At 52.4% G+C, this 12,114-nt stretch overlaps 1 protein-coding gene across 2 annotated transcripts in view; it reads right to left on the bottom strand.

Moving 5' to 3' along the window:
* Window positions 1–5,639: 5,639 nt before the first annotated feature.
* MGAT5B (alpha-1,6-mannosylglycoprotein 6-beta-N-acetylglucosaminyltransferase B) overlaps window positions 5,640–12,114 on the bottom strand; it is a 73,553-nt gene continuing 67,078 nt past the window's right edge. For both annotated transcript variants that reach the window (XM_038157410.1, XM_038157411.1), the window contains 3 exons: window positions 8,035–8,109; window positions 7,324–7,598; window positions 5,640–6,260 (listed from right to left, as the gene is read on the bottom strand). In XM_038157410.1, coding sequence (XP_038013338.1) covers window positions 6,062–6,260; window positions 7,324–7,598; window positions 8,035–8,109 — 549 coding nt within the window. In that variant the 3' untranslated portion in view covers window positions 5,640–6,061. The remainder of the gene's footprint in view (window positions 6,261–7,323; window positions 7,599–8,034; window positions 8,110–12,114) is intronic.

The raw sequence follows: 12,114 nt of genomic DNA, 5'->3' as shown, positions 1-12,114 counted from the left end.
CCCTGCCAGGGCCTGAAGGGAGCTGATAACAAAGATGGGAACAGACTTTTTAGCAGGGGCTGGTGTGATAAGACAAGGTGTGATGGTTTTAAATTAAAACATTTCACACTGAATACAAGGAAAAAATATTTATAGTGAAGGTGGGAAGGCCCTGGCACAGGGTGCCCAGAGCAGCTGTGGCTGTCCCTGGATCCCTGGAAGTGCCCAAGGCCAGGCTGGACAGGGTTTGGAGCACTCTGGGACAGTGGAAGGCGTCCTGCCCGTGGCAGAGGTTGGAATGAGATGAGCTTTAAACCTTCCAAGCCAAACCATCCCACGATTCTGTGATTCCCATCTGTCCCAGCACTGTCCAGGCCTGCTGTGCTCCCTGTTCCATGTACAGACCCTGCCCTGCTCCCACTGCTGCACACAGCCAGACAGCTGGCAGAGCTGCTGGAGCTCCCTATTATTTTTCTCAGCACTCTCCTGAAAATTAATTAATTCAATTAATTCATTAAATAAACACTCCTCCACACTCTGAGCCAGCTGTGCACGATATCAAGCTGCAAGAACATCACTCATTGCCAGGCTGAACTTCCAGGTCTCAGTCCCAGTGATGGCAAACTGGGGGAATTTGGGAAGGAATTGGGTCTGGGAGTGAGGGGTTGCAATGCAACATTCAGCAAAAAATGAAAATGAAATGCTTTGCACACAAAGCTCTGGAGTGGCTGCATTTCCATGCAGGTTGCAAAGTCTTCCCTTATTTCTTAGTGATGCTGTCAGATGCTTTGAATCCTTAGATGAAAGGCACTAAATTAGGACAGATCGTTATTTCCTGTTTTCTGGTTTATATTTAGAGAGAAGCTGATACCTCTGGCAGCTCTCTCTAACACTAAAACAAACTTCTCTCCTGTTTTTAACCGGTCTCTGCTGGAACCTCAGTTCCAGAGGGTGAAAGGTGGTGGGAGCCCTCTGAGAGATGGGGAGGAGATGGGAACACCCACCAGCCCCTTTCCTCTGGCATTCCAGAGCCAGCAGCCAGGGCTTGGGAATGGACACGTCCTTCATTCATTCATTTTTGCCCTCCTGGTGCCCTTTGCAGCAGCAGTGGCACCTGTGCCAAGGAGCCTGGCTGGATGCCAAACCCCACAGAGCCACCAAATCCCCCCAGACATTCCCCTCTCTCCCCATCCTCCCCAAATTTAATTTCCCTCCTCTCCAGAAGAGCTGGATGCTGAGGGCTGGGTCCCAGCTCAGCTGCCACCCTCCCTGGGCTGGGGGATGTCCCATCCTGTCCCCTCCTCAGGCACTGGCAGGAGAAGCTGCTCCCGCAGCATTTCTGCTCTGCTCTGGGGATGGCTCTTGGTATTTCTCTGCCTGCCTCGGGGACTAACATTGAATGGGCCTTATCTCTCCCGAGAAAATATCGATCCCGAGTTTTAATGGCTTTCCACTAACGAGCCACAATGAGCATGGCTGGGCACCACTGCTGGAGCTGATAAAAACAGGAATGCTCAGCCCCACAGCTCTGAAAAGGACTTTCACCCCCAACCCACGTCCCTTCTACAAGATACAATAAAATAAAGAATGAAAAAGAAAGAGAAAAAAAAAAAGGCAGAAGATTTTGCTGCTCTTTTCACCCAGTAAGTCTGAGGACAGATTTTCAATTTGTTCACTTTCTTCTCAGCTCTGGATTTGCCACAGGGAGGGAGAGATGAGGGAAAGGGACAGGAGATTAAATGCATTCGTTTATTTTGGGAAAGTCATCCTAAAGGGGGAAAAATAATATTAAAAAAGTAGGAAAAACCCTGCCATCAGGGAGACAGGACTCAATTAAAGCAAGACCTTGAGATACATGAGGCAGCAGCGCCGAGCAGGGTCCATCAGCCATCCCTGTCAGGCTCCCGGAGGCTGTGTGGCAGCGAGATCCATCACCTGGGGAAATAACCGCGGTGCTTACATCTTCAGCAGCTCCTTGATCTGCTGATAAACCCGTTAGGGGAAATAAATGGGCTTCAGCTGCCCGGACCGTCCACATCAGGGATGCGATTTGCCGCTTTACCCAGGCGCTGATAAGGAGGATCAGGAGGGAAAAGCTGCTTGGACCATTTGCTAATAAAGGCTGAGATAAGAGCGGAGCAGCCCGAGAGTTCCTGGCTGCGATTCCCAGCCCTGGTAGCTGCTCCAGGCTGGACCCACAGGGCAGGAGCTGCTGCAGGGGAGGGATGTGGCATTCACATTCTCTGGAAAAATTCCTTCACCCAGGGCTTTTTCTCCTGGGAAGCTGAGAGGCAGCAAGAGAAAAGGAAAACAATTCTTATCTCATTTGCTTCTCCTGTGTTGTGCTCACATGTGGAATGTGTTTGGAGATTGTTCCATTGCATTCTGGTGTGAGTTGTTTTGACTCTTTGGCCAGTCAGGGCCAAGCTGTGTCGGGCTCTGGAAAGAGTCACAAGTTTTCATTATTATCTTTTTAGCATTCAGTAAGTATCCTTTCTGTATTCTTTAGTATAGTATTCTTTAATATAATACAGTATCATAAAGTGATAAATTAGCCTTCTGAGGACATGGCATTAAATGCATCATTCTCTCCCCTTGTCAGTAGCCCTGCATTTACAATTGAGGTGCCTGGGATGCTGAGAGGGGACACAGGGCAGGGACCACTCATCCTCCCCCCACTGCACTGGCAGGGGAAGGGTTTGGTGCCAGCAATATTCAAAATGGGGAGGAAAAAAAAACCAAAATCAACTCCATAAAGAAAGTTCTGGGTGGAATTATTTAGTAGAAGAGTGAGGCTCAGAAACATAAATTGCCCCTGGCTTCATTTCTAGGTAAGGAAAATGGATTTCCAGAACAATATCATTCTTTTGACACGCCTGTCCTGGTTTCACAGCTGCCAGAAAACAGGTTAGGAAAAAAATCCGAGACATTCCAGGAGGCTCTGCTGGGTGGATGCCACCAGAAATCTGGAAATCAAAAGGTCCAACCCCACCCTGAGGGGACCCCAGGGGCTCCCCACACACCCACTCTGGCTGTTAAACTGCCCCAGCCAGCAGCATGGGAGAGTGCAGCTGACAATGCCTCATTCCATTTTGTTTGGGTTTATTCACACTTTTGACACCATTTCCCCCTCCTGACTGGGGATTTGTTCTTTGCAATTAGCTGCGGGAATTAGAACCTCTTTCATATGGCAGTGGCTCTGCTTCCCTTCAAATCTCTTTCATGCTCCTGATAAATAAATGGTGAATTTGATGTTTGCATCCTCAGATCTCCCTTCCAAATGGAACTGTGTCCTGGCCAGGGAGACCAGGCTGGAGACCTGCTCAGGAAATAGCATGGGAAGGCAGCTGGGATGCCCCAGTGATCACCAGGCACAACCAGGGCAGAGAAAAGCATTTCCAGGTGATGAAGTGCCTTCTGTCCCACACCAGCTCCTGCAGGAGCTGCTGCTGCCCCAGCAGCTCCATTCCTTGGTGCCACCTCCACATCAGGGTGCCACTATGCCCCTGGCACACACACACGCCCCACATAACAAATATTTTGATGCCAGCTCTGCACCCAAAAGTGATGTTAACACCCAGCACGGGCATTCCCAAAGCAGCCCAGCCCCCAGCTTGCCCCACCATGGGATTTTGCAGACCAAGGCACATGGGATGGGGCAGGAGGGGCTGCCCCAGCACCCACACTCTGGTCCCTGCTACATCCAACATCCATGAGTGATGCTCCATCACTAACAGGCCAAAGGAGAAGCTTTATCCCCAGGCAGCTCCTGAGCAGGACTCGGCGCCCACTAATGGGGCAGAGACATGACAGGCAATAGCAGAGCCTCACTCAGCCCCACCACCCACACTTCCAGGCTGACTTGAGATCCAGCCAGGCTCCAGACAGATCATTATTTCCCATGACAGTGGCGAAGGTGAGCCAGCCACCTTTTATTTCAGCCTGGAGAAAAATTCTCCTGCCAGGGGATAATTGGGGCTCTCTGCAGTGGGAGGCAGCGCTGCACTGCTGAAAGGTGAAGGCTATTTTAAAAGCAGCTGAGCAGAAACTGTGGAAAAAGCTGCCCAGGGAGCTGATGTGTAACAAGCACTGCCTCACGAGGCATCCCAAGCCTCTTGGTCTTTAAAACTTGCTTAGATCTTCTATAAAGTCCGGTTTTATTTGGTTTTTACAACCCTGGGAAGTGAATTGCTAGTGGTTCCTGCTGGCAGCCCCCCCGTGCCTCTCCCAGGCCAGCTCCTGCCCACCCAGCACTGGCAGCAGTCTGTGCCAGGGGATGCTTTGAGGCTGAGATGAAAGGTGCTGTGGAGAGGTGTTGCTGCTCAGCTCTGCAAAGAGAGGCGTGTGCTGCTTTTATTTAGACACACGCTGGCTGCAAGACACAAAAATTATTTAATCAATCCTTCCCCTGGGCTGGCGTCACAGGCAGGATGGAGGCTGCCCACGCAGCTGGGAGCTGAAGATGATAAATTGCTCTGGGATAACAGCAGGGTCTCCAGCTCATCCAGGGCAGGATGTGGCCAGGCTCACGTGGGGGGTGCCCAGAGGACACAGCACCCTGTGGTGACACAGCAGGGACACGGTGAGGGTGGCTGGGCTCTGTCTGATGCTGCAGCTCAGCTGAAGGAATGGGAGTTTCTCCCAAAAGCTGGCACGGGGAGGACAGGCTGGAGGTGCCAGGGGTGTGGCAAAGCTCCAGCTCCAGGGCAACTTCCTGCACTCATCCTGCTGCTGCTCTCCATCAGTCACTGGAGCCAGAGGGGACAATTCCACCAGGATCCTGCAGTGACAGTGCCAGCTTAGGCTGCCACCCCACCAGCCTCCCTCACCAGCCAGGCCAGGAGCGATTCCAAGCAGGGAAGGGCTGAGAAGGAGTTTCCAGCCCCTGATTTTCCAGCCACATGTTTTATGGCACGCAGGAATCTCCCCATTCAACCTTGCAAACAGCAGCAGGGCTCAGCACCAACCTTACAGCAACACCTTGCCCTGGTGAGCAACCCTACAAAAACAATCCAGGCCACCCCAGCCAGCACCAACCCAGCCAGGGGACATGCCAGGAGGGGACACATCGGCAGTGGGGGGGAAACCACCCCCAAAGCAAGAGGAACAGCACTAAGGAAAGATGAAGAAGCAAAGAGTTCTATGGTTGTTTGGAGCTCACCTCTTGCTGTGCTGGCAACATCTGGGGCACAGAGTCAGGATGTTGCTCTTCAGCTGCTGTGCCCTCGGTCAATGCCCACCAGGAATGCCCTTCACGTGGTGCTGCAGCACATCCTCCCCTCTCCCACTCAGCTGAACCCCGAGCAGCCCCTCTGCCCTCACCTCCACCTCCAACCATCCCTGGGGAGGATGTTCAGCTCCGTGCATGGCTCAGCAGGGTGAAGAGCAGCCTGGAGGCTGGGAGGATCACTTTGGGCACCTCTGCCCCGCCCAGGGACCAGCAGCTTTCCCAGGAGCCCACCCCAGCCCCATTCCACCACTGTCCAGCCCACACTGGCTCTTCCTGGGGCTACCAGGGGTGCAGTCCCCAATGTGCCCATCTAACCCAGCCACCCTCCTTGTGCTTAGTCCTTCCCCAGCTCCACACCCAGAACAGCCACCAGCATCACCCCTGTCACCCCTCTCAATGCAGCTCTGCCCAAGAACTCCCACAGAAGGGCTGGGTGTGGATTCCCCTTTAATTTACCACTTGTCAGGGGGAGGGTTAAAAAAAAATCAATAAATAAAACAACTTAGGATGCTTGAAGAAGATGAAAACCCTGAAACTGCAGTCTGCTGGTGGCTTGTCCCATCGCCAGAGGAGGGGAAGAGTGTCCCCAGCCCCTCTCTCCCCACCACCCCATCCCAGCGCCACCAGGCCCAGGTGGGTTCGGATGCGGTCGGACAATGCTCCTCGGGAAGAAAATGACTCCAAAGTCCAGGACGCGGTCATTCACAGCTGGCTGGTGGGTGAAACAGCCCCCAGAGTCTGACAGCCCCGGCTCACCCACCGCGAGGGACCTGTCCCAGCTCCTCGGCTGCTGCGGAGTTCTGAGGAGAAGCCACCCGCTGCCAGTGTCACAAAGGCGGTGGGGACGCCGTGTCACAAGCAGTCCCTGCACAGAGCCACCTGTCCTTGGCGGAAGTCGCGGCAGGGGCAGAGGCGCCGGTACTTGGCGTGGTGGCCGGCGCAGCTGAAGAGCAGCGGCTCCTTCTGGAGGTAGCACTCGCGGACGTTCTCGGCCACGGCGGGGTATAGATGGTTCATCTCGTACTCGGTGCTGTCGCACGCGATGCTGAGCCTGGGGGCCAAGGCAAGGCGGGCAGGTCAGGTGAGCGGCCATTGAGGGGGTCATTGAAGGGTTTTTGTCCTTCCTGGGGAGGTTCCTTTGCTGATCTGCGTTTGCCACCCCCTGGCTCGTCACCAGCCCAACACGGCACGCAGGAAGGGGAGACCCTGGCAACTCAACCCTGCAGCCCAGAGGTCGCCCCAACCCACAGATGGCTCAGAATCATCCCAAAACCCCACCCAGGAGTTGGACTCGTTGGTCCTTGTGGGTCCCTTCCAGCTCATGAAGTTCAATGGCTCTCTTACAGCCCCTTGCTGACCAACGGCTCTGTCCATGGACAGAGCTCCATGCACACCTCCTACTGTAGATACATTCCATGGAAGGGACAGGCGATCAGGGAATGGCCACGTGCTCCCTGGTAGCTGGGATTAGCCAGAAAACTGACGTGGGCATCAGCTAAAGCCCCAAGGAGCAGCAGAAATGCCCAGTGTGGATTTTAACACCCCTCCTCTCCCAGATGGAGCAGCAGCACTGGCACTGTCCTCCCACCAACCCTTCTCAACTGATGAGTCCCTGAGCCAGTTCGTTTTAAGGTCTGGAGGAGGACGTGCAGGGGGAAAGAGTGAAAGCCAGGCCCCAGCTGTAATTTATCACATAAAAATGTCAGCGGGACACGCGGCGCCTGCCTGACCAGCGTGACAGCTCCGGCAACGCTCGCATTTAAATTGCCCAGAGAGCAGCACAGAGCCCGGTGGCAGATTTATACTCTATTAAAACTTCACCACTGTGTGTTCAAAACGCAGTTTTATAGAGAGAGACATTAAAAAGGAGAGACCATGCGGGAGGTGGAGAGGAATGGGGTTGGAAAGAGGCGGAACCATGCCGGGAAACGCTGCTGTTGCCTGCTGAAGAGTGAAGCTGGGGCCCTGCCTGCACTGCCTTGGGCATGAGGGCTCATCACTGGGAATTTGGGAGGGGGAACATGAGGAAAATGGGTGCAGGGGATGGGGGGTGCAAAGGGAACATCGTTTGGCTGGTGGCCCCCCACAAGCTCCCTGAGAAGGCCCCAACTCACTGGAGAAACACCTCCTCCTTGTTGAGGAACCTGAAGAAGGTGGGCTCGCAGACCAGCCCGCGCCGCCGGCACGTCTCCGTGCACGTGTGCTGGGGCTCCGACACCCACACCTGCAGCGAGGCCACCGGGGGCCACGCCTGGGGGGCCCACCCGGCGCTGGGCGACCACACCAGGTGGGTGGAGTTGGGGGACAGGGCCAGCGGGCTTGGAGGGCTTTGCATAGCAGGAGTCTTGGTCTTGGGAGACGGAGGAAGAGATGACGTGGTGCAGAAATCCTGGTGGCAGACAAGATAATGGGTCAGTGCCCTGAGATGTTAACAGTGGGGAAGGGAGGCCGCTGGTGGGACAGGAGGACACTTGGCATGATGACTTTGCTCGTCAGGTTCAGGTCCCCTGCATGCATAGATGGCATCTCCTGCTGTGGGGGATGAACCTCTGCTTCTCTCACCACTTCTTCTCCCAGTGCTGCCTTATTCTCTGCAGCAGAAAGGCCCTGACCCAGCCCCAGCACCCCCGGGTGTCCTCCACCAACCCCCGGCACCCTTGGCCCAAGACGAACCTCCCCCAGCCCCATCTCCTGGTGCTCTCTGCAATCAGGGCACTGGCTGCGCGATGCCCACGGGAGAAAAGGGATGCTCCCCAGGGAGAGGATGAAAAGCTGGCCATGAGGACAGAGATGGTTCCCCAGGGAGGACAGGGATTCTCCCCAACCTGGTGCTGAATGTAGGCGTGGATCCGCTCCAGCATCCCCTCGCAAGTGTACTCATAAGGCAGGTAGGGGTCCACCTGTGAAGGGCAAGAGCAGAGCACAGGCAGCAGGTGGGGACAGCCTTGCCCTGCCCCTGGGACAGCAGAACCTTGGGCATGGCTCTCCCACGACTCGTCCACCAAAGCAAGCAGGGAAGAATCCTAGGGCTGGAGAAACCTCACAAGCCATAAAGTGATAAAGAGAGAGGAGTACTTTGGGTTCAACCTATTGGTGAAAATGAAATCACCCCCATTCCACTTCAATCTCCCTTTCCTCCACTTTTAGTAAGTTATACAATCAAATCAGTTTTCATCCAATGGGTCACTTCAAACTAAAGCATGAACTGTTCCAGCCCACGAAACACTCTGCAGCTGTGGCAAGGGAGGAGCAATCTTTTAAAAATTATTTTTAAGGCACTTTCTGCCCTGGGAAGACATATTTTTCCACACTCTCTTACTTTCCAGAGAGATGTTACATGAGGTGCAGGAGGTTGGTGCCAGTCCTGGGACCTCCCTTTCCCTTGTGTATCTCTGCAGAGCTTTATTCAGGAGGATTATAAGCAAAACCACCCAAAGATAATTAATCCAGAAAACACTGCTGCTTCTATTTTCTGAGCTCTGCACCTCCAAAATAGCTATTTCCTTTTGAAGTACCTGTCAAAACCAAGCTCAAAGGCTCAGTCTGCTGAGAACCCTCTAAGCATCTCCCTGCCATAAATATCCCACCTGAGATCTCAGCCAGGCTGGAAATCACAGCTGCTTCATCTAATTACAGATGTGCACGCTAATCAGGGCTGACACAGTGACAGGCACCAATCCTGCCTCTGAATTCCTGATGGGCTCTCAGCTAACTGGGGCAGAGCCCTCTGAAAGCAAAATTGCCTGTCTCAGTTTCAGAGCCAGGCTGGGGCTGCCTGGTATCAGTCTGGAGGCGACAAACCCCCCCTTGCTCAGCATCACCAGTGCTCAGTCTCATCTCACCACTGCTTTCATGGGGGGCTTTTCCCAGGACTCCCTTTTGCCAGGCATAGTGCAGATATAATTCCAGAAACGGCCTCATCCCCCAAAATGCTGCAGCACATCACACAAACCCTCCTTGCGCCTGCACATGTATCCAGAGGTGATGCTCCAGGTGCAATCCCACCTCTCCACAGGCTCCCAGGGGCCCTGGGGGATCCCTGGGCATCAGGAGTGGGCTGGAGCCCACTGCAGGCACTGCTCCTCCAGCTCCTCTCCCTCTCAGGAGGATCCTAAAGGGTCTCCTTCCCTTTGCTCTCCTCTCCAGGTTTTGTTAGGATTCAGCTCGTGCACTCAGGACTGAGAAAATGCCAATTTTGAGGAGATAATTGTTTAATTAAAATCTGACAGGCTCGGCCTCTTCTCAACAGCCACGTTGTCAATGGCACTCCTCACGTCGGGAGCTCAGGATGTCCCCAGAGCCCTGGGTGGGAGGAGGAGGAGGAGGAGGAGGGGGGTTCTGAGGTGGGGGTCACTGCATCCCACTGCAGAATGATGCATGGGATGGCATGGGAGGGAATGGAGGGGTTGGTAAGATGGACTTTGCCATCCTTTCCTCAGGTGGGAGAGCTTCCAAACCCCAGTGCTCTCTCCATCAGCCAGGCAGGGAGTCACTGGTGTCCCATGGGGATGCCACCACGAGAGCCCTGCATTTAGCATCTCCAGCTGGAAGGGAGGAGGAAGTCTCCTTCATTCAAAAGGAAAAGAAAGCAGGGTGGAAAAAAATCTGAACGTCATCAGACAAATAAGTAGAAAAATAATGCAATTCTGTGCTGGCACGTAACAGCAGGCTGGAACATTTTAACCAGCTATTTTCACTGGGATGTTTAATGTGCCGCTCTTTCAGGCATAGTCTGAAATGTATAATTTTCCATTATAGTCCTGTATGTTTGACTTTAATATAATGAAGCCTTCTCCCTTCACTACACCAGAATATTGGGTCTATTAAATTGCTTGTGTGAGGACTGGTTTTGACAATGGGAAAAGCTGAAGGCCCAGAAAATGGTGGTGCTTGCAAATCTCTCTCCTTTTCCAGCCTCTAACCCCAGGATAACAGACAGAATCCATCCCGGGACAAGCCTCCAGCATCACCTGTCCCAAGGGGACACCACTTATCTCTCTGACCCCTGTCCCTGTGCTGAGATTTGATCTCTGGGGTAGAGGGGTTTGGTGCTTCCCTGGTTTTAATCTTCCTTATAAATAGTTCAGGGATGCAAACCATCAGGGAAACCCAGGACTGCTCCCAGAGAGATGTATGGCAGAGACACAGCCTGCCAAAAACCCTGCCCAGCAGCTGGAGGGTGACCTGGAGCGGGTGCCACCTCCAAAAGGATGAGAGAGGGCAGCACAAGGGCTGTTCTTGAGGGGAAAAACACAGATTGCAAACCCAAGCCACGTCCCAGGCATGATTCAGCTCTGCCTCCAGAAGGAAGAAGTTTCTTTCAGGCAGAACTGGGTTGGGAGGGACGCCGGCTGCATCCCAACTGCTCTGTTTGCACACAGCCAGCAGCTTGGGGAGCTCTGCCAGCCCAGCAGGAGCTCTGGGATGGCACAGCCTGCCCCAAGCTGCAGCAGGAGGAATTGGGGTGCTGCAGTGACATTAAAATATTGCTGAGAGTCAGCAAATCCCCCTGGGACCAAAGCTTGTTGTCAGCTCAACCACATCAGAATTACTGCCAGGTTCATCAACCAGCTCCCAAATTCCCAGACAGGTTCCCAGCATCCTGGTGCCCAGCACAGCTTCCTCCTGATGGCAGAGACAGTTTTCCCACAAGATGCCATATCCCCAAAAATGTCTGAGTGAGTTCTGGCCTGGAAGATGCAAAACATCTGTGGGATATGTGATTTTTCGGTCATATGGCAACAAAAAAATCCCTAAATAAAATCAATTTCAGGCCAGTTTTCAATTTCCAATGTTTTCACCCATCAGCTAGGGGGAAAATGTTGTGTTTCAGGTTCAATCTGTCTGAGTTAGTGAAGCAAAGGGAAATGCATCATTTCAGATCCAGCATTCCTTTCAATAAATTGGCAGGGTATTTCCAAACAAAGGCAGGCAGATGGGAAACAAAACCATAGTATTTCATTCCAGTAATTTTGAAATGAAATGTTTTGACAGAAAAAAAATAAATTGATGGTGGTTATTCTGAAACACAGACAAATTTATTAGATATTCCAATAACAGAACACCCCATTTTGCCTTTGGGATAAAAAAAAAAAAGGAGTCAGTAAAATAATTTCTCCGAACTCCAGGAACTGGCTGGGAACTGGAACACTAAATTGCCCAGCTACCATCTTTCTGCTGCTCCTCCTGCTAATGCCCTTGTTTTCAGTTCCTGCTGTAACAAACAGTATTTTAAAGACAAGATACCCATGGACTCCTGGAGCCAAAGCCCATAATAAGGCTTTTAAACCTGTAGGGTAGGTCAATTTTTAGGCTTAATTGCCTTGACAGCATCTCTAATAAAGCAGACCTTTCTATTTAAAAGGTAAAAAGGTGGAGGGCGAGGTAAGAGGCTGCTGTAAGTTATTCACACTCACTCCCTGCTCTGCTCTGGGAGGATTTCTACAATTTCTTTAAAACATCACAGAGGTGAGTCGTGTCAACTCCTTGGTTGGAAGGAATCCCTCCTCTCCAGAGTGACTTCATGTCACAATGCAAATGGGGCCTCAGTGACTGGAGTTGTTCATCTGAGGCAAATTTAGGACTTCCAGCAGCTGAGGGTAATTCCAGAGGCTGGGGTGCTTTGTGGGAGGGCACTACAGAGTGGGGGTCCTGATCCAGAGTGGTGAGAGGAATTTGTCTTTACAAACAAGCTGTGGGTCTGCTGGTGGATAAAACCAGCACTGAGTGATAAAAGAAACAATGGGAAGGATTCCACTGATTGATGGATGGAAAAAGATATTTGCCTTTATAAACAAACTGCAGGTTTGCTGATAAATGAAACTGGATATTGAAAGATGAAAGAAACAATGGGAAAAACCCTAAATTCCATAAGAATTAAAAATGAAAAGGGAGTGTTGTACATT

The sequence above is a fragment of the Motacilla alba genome, chromosome 18 (assembly GCF_015832195.1).
Source record: "Motacilla alba alba isolate MOTALB_02 chromosome 18, Motacilla_alba_V1.0_pri, whole genome shotgun sequence".
In the NCBI taxonomy this organism is placed as follows: Eukaryota; Metazoa; Chordata; class Aves; order Passeriformes; family Motacillidae; genus Motacilla; species Motacilla alba.
Note: the sequence above shows the minus strand (reverse complement) of the source record. Positions and strands in the feature narration are given on the sequence as shown.